At 41.8% G+C, this 17,750-nt stretch overlaps 2 protein-coding genes across 2 annotated transcripts; both read left to right on the plus strand.

The window, feature by feature from the left end:
• The first annotated feature begins 9,022 nt into the window (after nt 1–9,022).
• On the plus strand, nt 9,023–13,076 carry LOC148039908 (uncharacterized). The gene is made up of 5 exons (XM_087662576.1): nt 9,023–9,206; nt 9,326–9,826; nt 9,901–10,006; nt 12,637–12,771; nt 12,894–13,076. The coding sequence occupies exons 1-5, from the start codon at nt 9,023–9,025 to the stop codon at nt 13,069–13,071; spliced, it is 1,104 nt and encodes a 367-aa protein (XP_087518702.1). The 3' UTR covers nt 13,072–13,076.
• Nucleotides 11,021–11,607, plus strand: LOC148039909 (uncharacterized). The gene is made up of 3 exons (XM_087689928.1): nt 11,021–11,155; nt 11,245–11,450; nt 11,546–11,607. The coding sequence occupies exons 1-3, from the start codon at nt 11,115–11,117 to the stop codon at nt 11,605–11,607; spliced, it is 309 nt and encodes a 102-aa protein (XP_087546054.1). The 5' UTR covers nt 11,021–11,114.
• Nucleotides 13,077–17,750: the final 4,674 nt, after the last annotated feature.

Below are 17,750 nucleotides of genomic sequence, written 5' to 3' on the forward strand. Positions count from 1 at the left end.
GGATTGATGAGCTTCTTGATTGTCTACAAGGAGCAAAGATCTTTTCTAAGATTGATCTTTGGTCAGGATATTATCAGATTAGAGTCAAGGATGAAGATATTCCAAAGACCGCCTTCAACACAAGATATGGCCATTTCGAATTCATCATGATGTCATTTGGGTTGACAAATGCTCTAGCTACCTTCAATAGGTTAATGCAGGACATTTTTAGACCCCATCTTGATGACTTTGTCCTTGTATTCTTTGATGACGTCCTAACTTATTCTAAGGAGGAAGAAGATCATGAACCACATCTTCGCATTGTCCTAGAGACAATGAGAACACACAAGTTGTATGCCAAGAAGAAGAAGTGTGCGTTCTTCAAAAGGAAGATTAAATACTTGGGATTCATAGTGTCTGTTGAGGGTATATCAATAGATCCTGCCAAGGTCAAGGATGTTCAAGATTGGCCACCCCCAACCATTATTAAGGAAGTGAGAAGTTTTCTAGGTCTAACAAGATGGTATAGGGTATTCATCAGAAACTATACTCAAATTGCAGTACCTCTTACAAATTTACTTAAGAAGCAAGTTGCCATTAATTAGACGCCAATCGAACAGTCTAGCTTTGAGCAACTAAAGCATAGTCTGGTAGCTGCTCCTATCTTAAGGCTACCTGACTTAAGCAAGGAATTTGAAGTTGTCACAGTTGCCAGCTCTCTTGCATTGGGATGTGTACTAATGCAAGAAGGACATTCTATAGCTTACTCTTCAAAAAAATTGTAAATCCATGAGCAAAAATATGCTACTCATGACCTGGAGTTATTAGCTGTGATTCATGCTCTCAAATTATGGAGACATTACTTGCTTGGAAATAAGTTTTCCTTAGTCACAGATCATAAAAGTTTTAAGTGGATTTTTACTCAGCCTGATCTTAATATGAGGCAACGACGTTGGATCGAGGTTCTACAGGAATATTACTTTGAAATTAAGTTCAGACCCGGTAAAGAAAATGTAGTAGTAGATGCCCTTAGCCGTAAAACCTTTCTTAATGCTCTTATCACTGAAGAACCATCTAGGTCAGAAACTCTGGCTACAATGGTATCGATGCCGACTAATCCTATCATCGAGTTGACCAAGGATGAAGCAAATAAGGACCCAGACTATCAACAATTGTTTTGGGAAGTTCAGAATAAGGAACAAGATCCCAAACTCAACACAAAGTATCAGGAATTCTCTATAGATGAAGATGAAGGACTTGTTTATTTCAGAATGAGACTATGCATTCCTTCAAGTCAGACTCTCAAGAGAAGGATACTTTGGGAAGCACATGATTCTCCCTTTTCAAGACACCCAGGATATGCAAAAACTCTTAATGCTGTCAGGAAAAGTTATTACTGGCAAAAACTCAAGGGTGATGTACTTAAGTATGTCACTGAATGTCTAAATTGCCAAAGGGTAAAATCTGAACATGTCAAGTTACCAGGAAAACTCCAGCCACTTGACATTCCCCAGATGAAATGGGAATTTATTAGCATGGACTTTGTAGTTGGGTTACCTTCTGTACAAGGAGGATATAACTCAATAATGGTAATAGTAGACATGCTAACAAAGGTCGCTCATCTTGCCCCAACAAAAACCAATTAAAAAGCTTCAGATATTGCTAGAATTTTTGTAAAAGAGATTTTTAGGTTACATGGGTTAGCTAAAAGGATCATCAATGATCGTGATTCTCTTTTCACATCACACTTCTAGAAGAGTTTATTTGAAGCCATTGGAACCCAACTTTGCTTCAGTACTGCTTATCATCCACAAACTGATGGGCAGACAAAACGAGTTAATCAAGTAATTGAGGATATTTTGCGTGCATATTGCAGCAAGGAACCTAAAAGGTGGATTCAGTATCTATCCTTAGTGGAATTTGCCTATAATGCCTCCTATCATCGAAGTATTCAGATGACTCCATTTCAGGCACTATATGGTCAAGATTGTCGTATGCCACTTGATTTTTCCGATCCTACTCTAAGGGTAGAAGCCTCAAGAAAAATGTTAGAAGAAATGGATGATCAAATCAAGATCATCAGACATGATATTCAAGCTGCCAAGGATCAACAAAAGGCACATGCTGATCTAAAAAGGCAAGAACGAATCTTCAAAGAGGGAGACATGGTCTTCATCCGTGTCCATCCAAAGAAGAGTTCTTTGTCTTTAGGAGAGTTTACGAAGCTAAGTCCAAGATATTGTGGACCGTATAAGATTCTCAAGTGCCTAGGACCAAGCGCTTACAAGATACAACTCCCTGAGAATATAAAAATCCACAATGTATTTCATGTTAGCTTATTGAAAGCATATGTAGCTAACCCTAACCATATCCTTGATGATGAACAAGTTGTAATACCTAGCCAAGGAGTCCTTGAGCTACAACCTGACAGAGTAATTGATGTAAGGGAAAGAAAATTGAGGAGTAGAACCCTTAGAGAATACCTTGTCCAATGGAAGGATTATCCTGAAGAAGATGCTTCATGGATAGATGAGGATGCTCTTCATCAACAATACCCACAGTTTCTCTCGAGATGAGGACATCTCGATTTCTCAAGGGGAGAAGGATGTAATATTCCCAGGCAATAAAAGTTAGTTGGTTAGTTCAAAAGCTAGTTATTCAATTAATAAGTTAGTAAGGTTACTAACTAAAGAAAAAATTAACTAGTAGTAATAACTAACTAAAATAAATAAATAAATAAATAAAATCGAGAGTTGTAACTCAATATTTCATATGAATTAACAAGGGTCGTAGCCACCCTTCATGGAAGTTATAATGTAAATAAGAGATATGAGCAATATTAATCACTAATGTTAATATGCGTAATAAGAACGGTCTAAGAATATTAAACTTTTGGACAAGGCTACAATATTTTAGATATTTTAGAGATTATCTTAAATTTTTTTAAAAAAGAGATATGGAGATTTCTAGAACTAGATATCATTTAAAAGAAAAAAACAAGTGATGTGTTATTTTTGCAAGCTTTTGATTTCGTGCTTTTGCAATTGAAATTGATTTTTAGAGCTTTTTGAAACAACCTTGGATGCTTTCTACAAATGGCATGTCAAAAATATATTGTGCATCATGCATTACTAACCCATTCACAATAAAGGAAGCAATGGTGTTGAATAATCACAACAAATAATAACATTCCAAAGTTTTGCATTACCCAAAAGGAGTACAATATCTAGAAAGGTTCCAAGATCTTCATGTAACAAAAAGGACATGTCACACCCTAATGAAGTGCATGATGATGAGTCCTCCAGAACAATGAATGAGACATGCTTACGTTGGGCTTCCTACATAATAGGGCATATCTTACGTGTTTGCCCTAACACAAAGGCAAGGTCTGTGGGGGTTAGTGCAGGCTGATGTATGACCATGTGCTCCTTGGGTTGAAGGCCAAGTATGTGCATGTACACATAATACATATGTTTGCAAGCAAGAAATGCCTTTTGGTTAGATTCACTTTTTTGAAAATCAGGACAAGTGCACCTAGGCTCTTCTTTGATGTGCACATCATAACAACTCTCTGTCAAGACTCGAAATACTGAATGTTGTCTCTCAAGTTGCACTACCTCCTCCAAGAATGTCACAACCATGCAACCAGCTGCCTCTATTCTCTTTTGTGCATCTTTGGAAATTCCATGTCTCCACTTGCGTCTTCTCCCGCTTGAACCACATTCTGTAGAAATAGGAGGTTTGCTCTTCTTGTTCCTTGGTGGTGCTGTAAAGCTAAAGCAGGCAAACTTGAAACCAGCCTGTCTTAGGCTGCTACACTCTTCCTTCGATATATTTGTTCCTATATCAACTGGCCACAAAGATGGAACAATTGGTGATGCTATCACTTGTTTCTGCACAGCATTTGTATATTTGACATCATGATTACAGAACCATATCCATTGTGCAATGGCCTTGTTCTTATAGGCTCTCTCAGACGAAAAGCATGGTGCGACTAACCCCACTTGCCGACTCTGTAATTTGCTGCTGCAATTCTTTCTACCCTCCATACCAAAACACTTTCTCACACAATTAGGTGGTGTCCTTCGTAAAGCCCACTCCTCCTGTGCCACTTCTACCTCTTCTACGTGAGTTGACGTTTCCACATTTGGTGCACTTACTCCACCTGCAAAGGGCTTGATTGGTATCTCATCATCCTCTTGGATACATATCTCTTCCATCTTTCCATCGTCAAACTGTATACTCCGCGGCCTGCCCCTGATTTTCCTTTGCCTTGACTCCATCACGTATTCCGGTCTATGAGAACTTACAGTTGCTCCACCTCCCTTCTTTTTTCTTTGCACAGTCTCCCTATCACCTTGCATTATAGGCTCCTCGTACAAAGGACTTCCAGCTACAACACCTTGCAACGCCCGTGCAACAGAGGAGGGATTTGGGGATTCCCTTTTGCTGGCACTAGCCAACAAAGACTCCATAGAAGGCCCAGATCCAATAAACCTCCCCGTGGTATAGCCCAACCTCTTTGCACATTGAATATATGCATTCAAAACATCACTAACACATGCATCATAAAGTGATATCTTTCGTTTTCCACCCTCACCTGCTAACCAACTAGCATGGACACTTTCTGATAAGTTTATGCTTGGAATTTGAGCATGTTCCCAAGGACTTTTGTTAGCCTGCGGAGTCAAATCCAAAAATAGAATCAGTAGCTCTCCCCATTGCTACATTGTGCAACAAATCTTAAGGAGCTGGAAAAAATGTCACACTTACATGAGATTCAATTCCTCCCCAGTGGGCAATTCTTTGCTCCCACCATTTCAACCACCTATCCAAAGCCTTGATGTGTTCCTTGCTGACATTTCGTGCCCACCAATCTCGGATAGCAGAGGCCTGAAGTGAGGCTAGTTGAGTTGTCATTGCTAGCCTCCATGCTTCACACAATTCAATGTGGTGCATTTGTTTATCCACAGGGACTAATTTCTTGGTATGCTTTTGCAAACTTTGCTCCCAATGAAAAAGACAAGAACGCTCCCTCCCTTCCATTATGTTATGAGGCCCTCCATTGTACACAGCCCTTATTGCCATCCAATTTGCACTTGCCTCATCGGACATAAATCCAGCAAAGTCAGGTGGATCATGGCCACATTGAACCATGACAGAATTCAAATTTCTCCAAAACAGGATTTGAGACTCTTCATCCTCCTCTTTAAATTCACATATTGCAATTACCTGCAATGCTCTCATGCTAGTTCATGATTGATACATTAGTATAGTGTTCATCAACAACAATTTAATTTCAATAAAAGCTTTCATTATGTTGCCACATACCCGTGATCATAAACTGAACAAGACATAGTTGCCCACCCATCAATCCTATGGGTATGATCAAAGTGCACCCATGCACGTCGTAAATCTCTAGTCCCAATTCACCTCATACGATTCACTAAGTCCACCCCTGATGCTGGTCCCTTGGTGGACATTTTAAACAAGTAGCACTTCTCCTTGGCATCACCTTGTCCTGGAAATCTACTTCCATGGAAAAATGGGAAGAGACAACGTTTTTGCAAAAGAAGTATGTTGTCATACCCATCACCAACCACCTGCCTTGTTTGGCTCTTTCTTGTGAAACAATGCCTTTGAACCTATGTGTTTATTAGAGGGTTATTTCAAATGCAGGACATACATTGTAAGCAGAAAATAATAATGCACAAGCCTACCCTTTATTCTGCACAAGTGGCATCATTTCTTCTAGAAAATGATTAAGATCCACCTCTGTCGCCTCCGACTCGTCTTCTTTTGTTAAAGATTCAAACAACATCTGCCGAGTGACTAGCATCTGTATTTTTCGTGGGCCTCCCTTTTCGATCTTTAGGACCGTGCTCACAAGCCTCCGCACCTTGTCAAGGGTTGCCCTCTTAGTGCCATGTTGAACACTGTGAGCATGCTCCCCAACATGGATCACCAAACGTGTCATTGTAGGATCCAGCAGCAACACATAATAGATCATGCATTTGCAAATGGCTACACAAGTAGCAACATTAAGACAATAGTGACATGTTATCTTGGAGTTTCCCTCACTTGCAGGATAACCCATGCTCACGGTTCTATCCAAGTGACCATGGAAAAAAACATCATTGTATTTTCCCTCTGTTATGTAGTAAGGACAAGTGATCCTAATACATTGAAGACTTCCAAGACAATAGCTCAAGTGCACAGTGCACTCAATTGCCATATTTGTCTGTGAGGGCCGCGACCACAGGTGACCATCATATTTTTGTTCCATACCCATCATTCGTTTCTTGCTATCTGTGGCTGGAAGCTCAAAAGCAATTGTGCCATTATACTCGATTGGGAGCTCATCCACCCTTTGTGGAGGTCCACAGAGCGCTAGTAATTTTTTCAATCTACCCGTTCTAGCTTTCTCCTCAATGAAGGCTGCAATTGAGTTATCATAGGAAGATAAGTCCTCGCTTTGGCTGCCCACACATAGGTCCTCCCCGACATTTGTGTCATCAACATCCTTCTTGTTATCTGAGTGTACGTCAAGACACACTGGAGTTGATTTGCTACAACCTGGAGTACAATCAATGTAGTTGTCAATCTCATCTTCTATTGACTCAATACTGTTAGAGATGCACACATAGTTATTTGAGTGCCTGATAGAGTAGGTGGCTGATAATGTACTATCAATCAGATAGTGCGCATGCCCTTCATGATCCCATCTTGGAGACACAGTGACATTGTTTGCTCCACCATCATTCTCTATGACAGCTTGCAACCCCTCGAATTTTTGTGTTGGAGGCAATAGATTCTGTAGGTAGTACTCACTCAAAAGAATCTCCCCATTTCTTAATGAAACCGTGTGCTCTAAGCAATCACTGGCTAGTCTCCATGTCAAAATAGCAAAACTCGACATGTCGTGCCCTCTGGTGGGTTAGTATTTGATGAAGAGAAGAAAACTCTGAATATAGCTCATAGTGTGTATTTGATGAAGAGAAGGCAACAGTTCACCGTCACTACAAGCGGAGAGAAATCAATAGAAAAATTTACGACTCAACCACCCACCATCCTTCACCTTTATGCACTCATAATTTATTTATGTTGTATTAATTATTTAATTATTTAACGGCCAACTAGTTACCTAATTACGCAATCAATGGCTAACTTCTTTATTAGGGTTATTAAGTCTCTCCTCAACTCTCTCCTCTCTTTCTCAACTCTCTCCTCTCTTTGCTCTCACTCTCACTCCTCTCCCTCTCTCTCTCTCCCTTCTCTCCCTTCTCTCTTTCTCCCTTCTCTTTCTCTCTCTCTCCCTTCTCCCTTCTCTTTCTCCCTCTCTCCCTTCTCCCTTCTCTTTCTCCCTTCTCTTTCTCTCTCTCTCCCTTCTCTCTTTCTCCCTTCTCCCTTCTCTTTCTCTTTCTCCGTTCTTTCTCCCTTCTCCCTTCTCTTTCTCCCTTCTCTTTCTCTCTCTCTCCCTTCTCCCTTCTCCCTCCCTCTCTCTCTCTCCCTTCTCCCTCTCTCCCTTCTCCCTTCTCTTTCTCCCTTCTCTTTCTCTCTCTCTCCCTTCTCTCTTTCTCCCTTCTCCCTTCTCTTTCTCTTTCTACTTTCTCTCCCTTCTCCCTTCTCCCTTCTCTTTCTCCCTTCTCCCTTCTCTTTCTCCCTTCTCTTTCTCTCTCTCTCCCTTCTCTCTTTCTCCCTTCTCCCTTCTCTTTCTCTTCTCTTTCTCCCTTCTCTTTGTCCCTTCTCCCTTCTCTCCCTCTCTCCGTCTCTCTCTCACGACGGTGCCCCACAACTCACGACGGTGCCCCACAACGACGGTGCCCCACAACGGTATCGCTCCTGTAGCTCACGACGGTACCTCACAACGGTGCCCCACAACGACGGTGCCTCACGACGGTGCACGACTGTTCGTAACTCCTGCAGCACTAGCGACGATCAACGGCTTCATCCGTGGCCTCCCAATCAACGGCTTCTTCCGTGGCCTCCCAATCCGCGACTGTTCGTAACTCGTGCATCCGCGACTGTTCGTATCCTGTGCGACTGTTCGTATCCTGCGCGACTGTTCGTAACTCCTGCAGCACTAGGGACGATCAACGGCTTCGTCCGTGGCCTCCCAATCAACGGCTTCTTCCGTGGCCTCGTCCGTGGCCTCCCAATCCGCGATATCAACGACTTCGTCCGTCCCAGGTAACATCTTGAGCCCCCCAATCATCCGCGTCCACGCAGACGATGGGTGGGCTTAAGCTTCGTCTTTTGGTTTACCTTTGTCACGCTTTGTCATGCTTCGTGTGGGCTAAGCCGTCGTGTTAATTTGGTCATGCTTCATGTGGGCTAAGCCGTCGTGTGGGCCTCCAAGGTAACACCTTGAAGCCCCCCAATCGTCCGCGTCCACGCAGACGATGGGTGGGCTTATGCCCCATGGCAACTGTCCCGTATGCCGTCCCATCATTTGGTTATGCCATCCCGTCATATGGGCCTCCAAGGTAACACCTTGAAGCCCCCCAATCGTCCGCGTCCATGCGGACGATGGGTGGGCTTATGCCCCGTGGCAACCATCCTGTATGTCGTCCCATCATTTGGTATGCGCCGTCGTGTGGGCCTCCAAGGTAACACCTTGAAGCCCCCCAATCGTCCGCGTCCATGCGGACAATGGGTGGGCTTATGCCCCATGGCAACTGTCCCGTATGCCGTCCGATGGGCCTCCAAGGTAAGAGATTGAACCCCCCATGGATACAAGCGTGTGGCTTCGTCCCATATGCTTTGTGAGAATAAGGTAAGAGATTGAACCCCCCAATCGTCCGCGTCCGCGCGGACGATCCGTGGGCTTATGCACAAGCGTGTGGCTTCGTCCGTGGCTTTGTCCCGTGACCTTAAAGAGATTGATTGTGTTGCTAATCTTAAAGAGATTGATTGTGTTGTTAATCTTAAAGAGGTTGATTGTGTATCTATTTGTAAGTGTGTAGAGAAAGTTATGGCACCTAAAAGAGTGCTTAGAAAGAGAAAGAAATGTGTGTCACCTCATAGTAGCCGTGAAGTCTGTATGAAGCTACGTTCAGGATGTGTTCTTGGGCGGATCTTAGAGCAAGAAGCATCATCACATTTGAGATCAGTGGACACTCCTTCAACAAAGAAAGGATGTGGTCCAAAAAGATGTGTCTACATTGATGACGAAGCACAAGTGGATGGGGACTCCAATACAATTGACGGGGTTGCGGAGCACACAGGTACTCACTTATGTGTCCATTTCATTTACATATGACGCTTTGTTCAGTGTTATGTATTAAATATGATTAGTTTAATGCTACTTTTTTTAATTTTTACTTATTAATATCTGCTCCTACAGAGACTAATGTGCAGCATGATAGTCTAGATGACAAAGAAGAGGTGAGTGGTGATAGTGATCAAAGGGAGAATGATGATGAAAAAGAAAAGAAGCACTCAAGGAACTTAGGCAAGCAAGTCTCTCTAGGACTGATGAAGGATGTGCTGAGTCAATTTTATATAAAAAAGAGGACGCTACCTCCTCTTGTGCCTCTTTGCAGATTAGTGGCTCATGAGGCAGTCAGATTTGCTACGGATGATGCCCAGTGGTTGATTCCTTCCTTTGATTCCACTGGTTATCTTGAGACTATGGGACACTTCCTTGTGTCAGTTGAAGGTCCGAGAGGGGAGACCATGTCTGTGACAGCCAGCAATCTAGATGAATGGGGTCCAATATGGCGTCAAAGAAATGAGGATTTTGAGAGGGCTCTTGGAAGAGAGTGGCAAGACCTTAAGGGTAAAAAGTTCTTGGTTTGGGATGGAAACCACAGGCTTAAAACGTGGTGGAAACGCATCAAGGAAAGTAAGTTGTCCACTATACATGCAGGTATTGAATGTTCATATCCCATTCTTATGTTTGTTGGTTTTCAATTATAGAGTACTCCGACTGTGCTCACTACCATGTTAGTGTACGGTGCCAATTCATTGAGGTGCCCAAGGCAAAGGAAGCAGAGCTACTACTCGCACTAGACACCACCAACGCGTAAGTCTTCTTCCTTTAACTATGCTCCTCTTTGTAATATGTTACACTTACATTCTCATATTATGCTTTTGTTTGTTTTCAATAGTATTGCCAGAGCTCATGTTACTCCAAATATTGCGCATGAGGTGTATATGTTTCAAAAGTTTGGTATTGCAAACAAAGACTCCATTCTAGATAGATTGAGTCCGGCCATGAGGAAGTGGGCTGAGGTTGAGATGAGTATAGAGGCAAGGTATTATCATGGTGTTGCTCCATGGTATAACTCTCCTTGCGGTTTGATATCTCAGCTTGTATGGAAGGTGATTTTCTTTCTATGGCTCACTTGTATGAGATGTGCTTTTCTATCTCTAATTTAGTTTTTTTTTGGAATGATAGGATGAATTTCATGTCTTCATCTCAAAGAAACTGCTAAGCTTGAGGCTCTTGGTCTAGATGAGGTAGAGAGGAAGAAACGTTTGGAGAAGGCTACAAGGGTGGAAGAGGAGCGCCTTAAGGATAGGGGTTACAAATACCTATCCATTGCTAATCCCCAAAATGGTGATGAGTTCTTTAAGTTGTTATTTGGGCTAAAGTGGGATGATGCAAGCATGCTCAAGATCACAAGAGACAAGCTGTATTGTCTCACAAGCTCAAAAATCCCTGCGGAAAGGTAATTTGTATATATAACGCAAGGTGTGTGTATGTGATGTTTTTTTCTTCAATGCTTTCTATTTGTGTATATTGTTGTGCATCACAGGAAAAAAATATTGTTGCATCTTATGAGTCTCACAAAGGCCAAAGACCCCCAATACCCGCATTTTGGTGATTATAAGCTCTTTCGGGTTTACATGAAGAAAGAGACATATTGGGCTCACTTGCATTCGGAGGCACTACTTCAGATTGATAGGATACAAATAGAAGGTCCACAGCTACCAGATTCATTTGAGGAGTTCTTTAAGCTTAACATGAAGAATCATGTCATGCAGGTTGACTCAATGCAGTGCATTCATATTGCTTTCTTAAGTTCTTTCTTAAAATGTATATGTGCTAATGTTAAGCGCTTGTGAAACTTGTGTAGGCTTTTGTACACCTCTTGGATGGAGTGAAATCTTCAGATGTTGCAGAGAAGATGCCAGATCTTACGTTTTCAGCCAAACATGTGATTTATAGGTTAGCATGCATTTTCATATTAGATTGTGTGTCTGATTTTCATATTAGATTGCATGCATTTGCTTGCGTAATTGGCAAGAATGTTGCAGGTGGATACTACAATGTGTAGAAGAGAAGAGGCTGGATGCAGCTCCGCAATTCACAAGAGAGTGGATTGATGTTCGTGACGAGAACACTATGTATTCTCCATCATTACGTGATAGAAAATTGACGGCATGGGAGGCAAGTGTTTGCCCTTGGTGGCTGGATTACCCTGTGGGGGTTATCCCTAAGCAAGAGAAAGATCTGCATGACAGTAAGTACTTCAATCTATGTAAACATCTTGTCGCTTTTGTAGCAATAGTTTTTGTGCTCATGCATGGGAGTCTAAGGGTGAATGATACTATGTAGGATTCAAGGAGGGAGTTGATACTCATGAACCGCTTACCGCACCCACCACTATAGAGAAGTAAGCAACCAAGGCTACCAAAGGTGCCACCCAGGGTACTCAAGGTAATACAGGGAGAAAAAATGTGCCAGAGTCCTCTATGGCGCCCACCACCTCCTTTGTTGCAGATTCATCTCTTGGTCGAGAGAATTGGGAGAGGCGACCTATGACCCGTTTACTAGGTGAGAAGTCTTATATTAACTTGAAATTCGTGTATGATTATTAAAAATAAATTACTTTGAGATAATTGTTGCAGGGTTCCAATATCAAACATATGTCGATGCTCTATTAGTGGATGTGACCCAAATTGATAGATTTGCCCTTGATAGGTAGACATGACAACTACATATTGCAAGAACATCAATTTACATGTTGCATATAGCATTGCATCATCGGTTACTTTGCATTAATGACTATGTTGTTTTGTGTATAGCATCAACAAGTTTTTTGCAACACAAAAGATGCATCTTTATAGCAAAGATGGAGTTCCATGTCAAGAGGTGGCTCGATTGATATTTGCGGATTTTCCTACGAGCTTGCTTGTGGATGCTCTAGGTCCCATCCCATTGGGTAAGTTATGCTTTCTATCACACAAGGTTTACATCAAACTCACTTCGCATATATCATAATACCAATGTTGTTTGTAGAGGGCATGACTATTCCCAAGTGGAACACGTTCTCAAAGGGTCTAGTTATGGGTTGTATGGACCTTGCTCGCAAGTATTTGGCCGACCAGGGATTCTTAGTCACTATGTGCTTAGTAGAGCATATAGGTGAGTTTATTACGGATGCGGCAAGGGTGGGGTTTGTGCTTCACCGCACTTGGACACTCATGTGTGACTCCAAGGCTTATCGACATCCCGTTACTAGAGAGGCGGTAAGATAACAAAGTTGGATACGTTGAACGTACGGTTGTATGTTCTAAATAAAGTTTATGTTACATGCTTTAAATAAAAACATGGATCACTTATTCTATTTCCACTTGTGAATAGGTACTTGATCTTACTGTGTGTCTTTGGCATCGTGCTGGTCATGTTGTGCCTTGCTACAACAGAGAGGCTGGGGAGAAGATTTCAGAGAGATTGTTTCCAGCGTATCGTAGCTACATGATGGATGATTGTGTCTTTCCCATGGACGTTGATGGTGTCATTGTCAGAGGCGGAGCAGAGAGGTCTCATCTTTTCTTTCGGTAAGTAGTCTTGCATGTTTTTGCTATCAGGTTACCTTGTATGGTATTTTCATTGTTTCTACTTGCATGGCCGCAAAGATTCTGTATCTTGATTGGTGATATGTGATTGGTGATATGGTTAGGTGGTTACTAGCTACATTTACGAAACGCTACGACTATGTTTTGGATGTGTTTGCGGGGTGTGGTGGTTTGGCGCGGGCCAGTGCAGAGGAGATGAGACATTGCATGTGTCTAGAAATAGATGATGTGCTCTATGGGGAGTGTTTGTCCACCATAGTGTGTGGACCGGTACCATGCTGAGAGAGTGTGTGTTTTTTTTTTCGAGAGACTCTAGACATTTCATTTTGTTACTACTTTTATATATATGTTTATTATACACTTCGTCATGTGACTATGCCCGATTTTGTCTAAGAGATTACATGCATTGGGATCTTTGATTTGTTTTTAGGAAGAGTGTACCTTGCAACTATTTGACACGAATATATTTTACTAGTTTTCCGTTGGTTTTGTTTTCTTGATGTGTGTGTGTTCATGTAAATGCAATGTGTCGTACTCCTTAAGTAAGACTATTTATATGCAGAATGGATATGTTGCACGAAAAAGCTCGAAAAGAAGAGATTGATTAGAAAAGAACGAAAATGAAAGCCCACAAAAATAAAATCCCCATGTGTTAGTTAGTTTGAAGATTTTATAAAAAGAAAAATAAAGAAAAGTGACTGGCGAAATCGCACGCACCGCGATCGTAGTTTATAGGCAGTAGACAGCACTTCGAACAAAGAAAAGAAGAAGGAGTGAACTGAGAGCTTTCTAACCAAGTGTCTTGGTGTTTTACCCCCCTTTCGAAGTCAATGGAACCATCAGATTTATGATCTGAGTATTAGATCACTGATCTTTCCAAGATCTCCCTCCACAAAGAGCTCCACTTCTTAACCACAAGCCCTCTTCTCCAATTCACTATAAATAAGAGGCATGGGGGGCACTTAAGGAGACATAAGGAGACCCTGAGAGGCTGTGAGAGAGAAGAAGAGAGAAATAAGAATACTCCTTCAAGAGGCTTTGAGAAGCTAGAGAGAGAGAGAGAGAGAGAGAGAGAGAGAGAGAGAGAGAGAGAGAGAGAGAGAGAGAGAGAGAGAGAGAGGAAGAGAGTTAGCTCAAATCCCTTGTCTCGATCTTTAACTAAGCCATATTCTCTTACCCTCTCTCATCTAAAATCTATCCCACGTTCCCTATCTCTCAAACCCCTCATGGACGATGTCTCCAAAGCGACGAAGTGAAAAAACCATGGAGATCAACACAACCGGTCAAGCAACATGTATTGCCAATGATACAGGAGTGCCCGAGGTTGCGGGAGTTGCCACTACAAATGGAACATCGGGTGTGGCTAATGCGAGCGCGAGTAAAGATGAAGTTCCTAATGTCGTCATGCTGCCAAACCAGGTTATTCATTACTAGATTATTATTTTACAATATAAGATAATTACATAAGATATTAGCTTCCATATTCTTCACTTACACATTAAACTGATAACTCATCTAGGAAACATATTAGTACAAGCATAAAATGATTAATCACTATGATTTGTAGCTAGAATAGTTGAGATTCTAAGGCATAGAATCAGGATAGAATTAATTGCCAAAGGTTATTGTGCATATGTCTTTATGCGCATTCAATATAGTTATGATCAAATGTGACGAGGTTAAGAATTGATTAGTGTTGGTTATAGAAACTGATGGTCTATTTAGGAATCCTAGAGATCATCTCATTGAGTTATTGACACAATATATTTCCTTAAGGGATTTTGCTTATGTTGGATAAGTGAATCCAAATGGAAAACTCATGCATTGCTTAACATGTTATAAGAGGTGTACTCAACACTTCTTTATGGGGAAAAGAATCCTCATTAGAATGTAAGGTTACCTTAGGATAAGGTCTACCTTGGCTATGTGAAGCTGTGATTTACATGTTGGGATGATTGTCATTGCATTATTTGATACATATTTGAAAGGACTATTAATGTTTGCTAGAATCTAGATTTTTTATTGAAATTATTGTCAAACAGAATAAAAGGAAGGATCACGCTAGGCTACCCCCAAGCTAGTGGCGAGACCCTAATCCAAGGGGTTCATGATTATCACTACGAGAGGCTTGGACCGGCTCCGTAGGCGAAAGGTCTATCAGTAGAGATAGTCTCGGGTAGTAGGAATTGTAGGTGCCAGAGGGGGCTCTGGCTATAAATCTTGCATTGTTCCAAGAATCTGACGAGCCCCTTCGTGACCCAGGATGGGATCCTGGAACCCTAAATACTAGTTATGAGGGTGGAATCTTGGTGGACAGAATGTCCTTATGGAATTCTGTGTATCTTCTGTTGGGATGGAATGATGGAAATTGTATTAAACTTCTAATATAATAAAGAAGTTTGCTTTACTGTTCGAATTGTATGCGTGTTAGTGAGATAAATTATGTGAAGGAACATGTTACTTAATGGACTAATTAAGGAAGCTGGTTGTATATGTTCCAATAAATGTGTTGTAGGTAATTAAAAACTAAAAATGACCCATCATCGGAGGAAAGCGGGTGGGTGTAACCGCCGATGGGTCCGTCCAATGGTAGGGTGGTCCCGGTTAGCTGGAAGCTTTTCTACATCGAAAGTATAAATAGCAAGATGATAAATTGACCAAGTAGTCATTAGATAGAACCGACTTGCATTGTTTTAGGGGGCCAGAATGGGATTTTGCCTTATGGGCAGGAGGGTTGACGTACCGCACTCCCATCCGTCTCCCATTCTCTTTGAACCAAGTGCAATGGCAAGTCCGCTTCAGATCGAGTAATCCTCTAAAAAGTGGAACTCGAAATTACTGACACTAGCTAGCTGCTAGGAGACCCATCCGATTTTAGGAACCCAAATCTTCATGTTGATCCTAGTGGGTTTGGCCGGAACTCTCCCGTTGCGAAGTAGACTCGGTAGGGCCTAAGTGACAACCTCGTGATGTTCAACAAGTCGTAATACCTAGCCAAGGAGTCCTTGAGCTAGGGCCTGATAGGATCTTAGATGTTAGGGAGAGGCATTTGAGATCTAGGACCTTGAGAGAATACCTCGTCCAGTGGAAAGACTATCCCGAAGAGGATGCAACTTGGATGGATGAAAGTAATCTCAACCAACAATACCCCCAATTCTTCTTGAGATGAGGACATCTCGATTCCTCTAAGGGGGAGAGAATGTAATATTTCCGCACGAAATATTAATGATTTTAGACCCTGCACACCCCGCGCAAGAGAAATTTCAAGTGACCTCCCTGCGACAAAAGACCTTTGGGCTAAGTACTTACTTCGCATGCATTGGCAAACTCTAGCGTGCGACCTGTATGGAAGGCCGAGGCTCAAAACCCATAACCCACACAAGAATACTCTTCAAGGGGAAAAAAAAGGGGATAATGGATAAATTTTGGTAAATTTTTTTAATAACCCCCTCAGCCGATGCATGGTGGGGAGAGGGAGTGTGAGAAGAGCATGAGTTATGTGGACAAGAGAGGAGCATGGGGAGGGGAACATGCCACTAGCCACGTGTGTGGCTATCTCACCCCCCCTTCCACACTATAAGAACACCCCCCTCCCCATGATTGGAGAGGGAGAGAGAGAAGGAGGACCTCGTGCTGCCTGTCACCTGCTGCCGCCATCGTGCTGTCACATCGCCAGGCCATGCCGTCGGACTACCATGCCTCCTCCATCATCATCATCGTCAGCATTATTATCATCATCATCTTCCTATTCGTCGACATCTTCCTCCTCTCCTAATCATCTTCTCTCTCCACGTCATTTCTTGTCACAGAAGCATAGAAGTTTCTAATTGGAAGCTTCTAATAAGGCTTCCATAAGCCTTGTTCTCACCGTGCCTCCCTAGTTTTTAAAATCCGTGTTCCCCAAGGCCCAAACTCTCATGCCGCGAGAAAGATCCCGATCAAAAAGCGATTTCAAAAAATTGGATAAAGGGCAGGGAGGAGTTTGCTGAGTCAAGGATCTACGTCATCAATGGCTCCTAAGAAAAATTTGTGAGGCACAGATGTGGGAGCTTCCAACCCGAGTTCACGCGTGGACAATGCTCCGAGTCCTAATGCCCAGGTTCCATTAATAAACCCACATAAAAAGAATGCATTTAAGCATGTTTAATTTTTGTAGGGAAGTTATGAATGCATTTATTCATTCGATTTACAAAGTTTAGTGCATGTCGAATATTTAAAATTGCTCGCACTCCCCTGGACAAGGGTAGTTGCAATCCTCTTGAACGTATAATACATAACTTACAAGATGATATCATGCTAAGAAGGATAGAGCTTATTTCGCATGATGCACTTACGAAGTAAAATCATGGTCATGGTTCATATAGAGGATAATCTTAGACACCCATTGAATGTTGTCCAAATCATCGCAATGCATGGAAAGGAATTATGAACTTGCAAATTGCATGCGAGGATGGTTACATTTTAGGTCGGTTAAGTGCTAAAGGACGGGTTAAATCATAAATGGTCTCATGGCATTCGCTCATGCATGGAGTTCTTTTATCGAAGTTTGTATTTAGGAAAGGATGCATTTTCATATTAAAGCTTGAATTCAATGCATTAAATGATAGGTTTACAAGCATAGTTATTGATGTAAATCAACATAGGGTTTATACGAGTTAGCTCTGAATTGTAAATCACTATAGTTTAGGCAAGGAAAAGTAATGATCATTGTAGATCTTATAGCTTCATAGAAGGGAAAAATCTATGGTCTTGAAACCGCATGTTTGCATGGAATGTTATATCTTGCAATTATTTACATTCTTTAGGAAAAATATTTGCATCTCTAAAGAAAGATCACCTCTTGTCGTTAGACAAGCAAATCGCTTGTAATTTGTGTAACTCACATAGGGGTCATAAAGGTACGATTAGATTGCATATGACAATCACCTCAAAGTGTGAGATAGGGTTAAGTTACGTTAAAA

This window comes from Lygodium microphyllum, chromosome 2, assembly GCF_053477565.2.
Source record: "Lygodium microphyllum isolate KBCC chromosome 2, Lygodium_microphyllum_v1.1.10, whole genome shotgun sequence".
NCBI lineage: Eukaryota > Viridiplantae > Streptophyta > Polypodiopsida > Schizaeales > Lygodiaceae > Lygodium > Lygodium microphyllum.

Bases quoted from the DNA above. Each gene is read 5' to 3' on its own strand.
- LOC148039908 (XM_087662576.1), top strand. From the start codon at position 9,023: ATGAAGCTACGTTCAGGATGTGTTCTTGGGCGGATCTTAGAGCAAGAA. The intron at 9,207-9,325 runs GTACTCACTTAT...CTGCTCCTACAG, and splicing joins CGGGGTTGCGGAGCACACAG to AGACTAATGTGCAGCATGAT. The intron at 9,827-9,900 runs GTAAGTTGTCCA...TTTCAATTATAG, and splicing joins GTGGAAACGCATCAAGGAAA to AGTACTCCGACTGTGCTCAC.
- LOC148039909 (XM_087689928.1), top strand. From the start codon at position 11,115: ATGCCAGATCTTACGTTTTCAGCCAAACATGTGATTTATAG. The intron at 11,156-11,244 runs GTTAGCATGCAT...AGAATGTTGCAG, and splicing joins GCCAAACATGTGATTTATAG to GTGGATACTACAATGTGTAG. The intron at 11,451-11,545 runs GTAAGTACTTCA...GATACTATGTAG, and splicing joins AGAGAAAGATCTGCATGACA to GATTCAAGGAGGGAGTTGAT.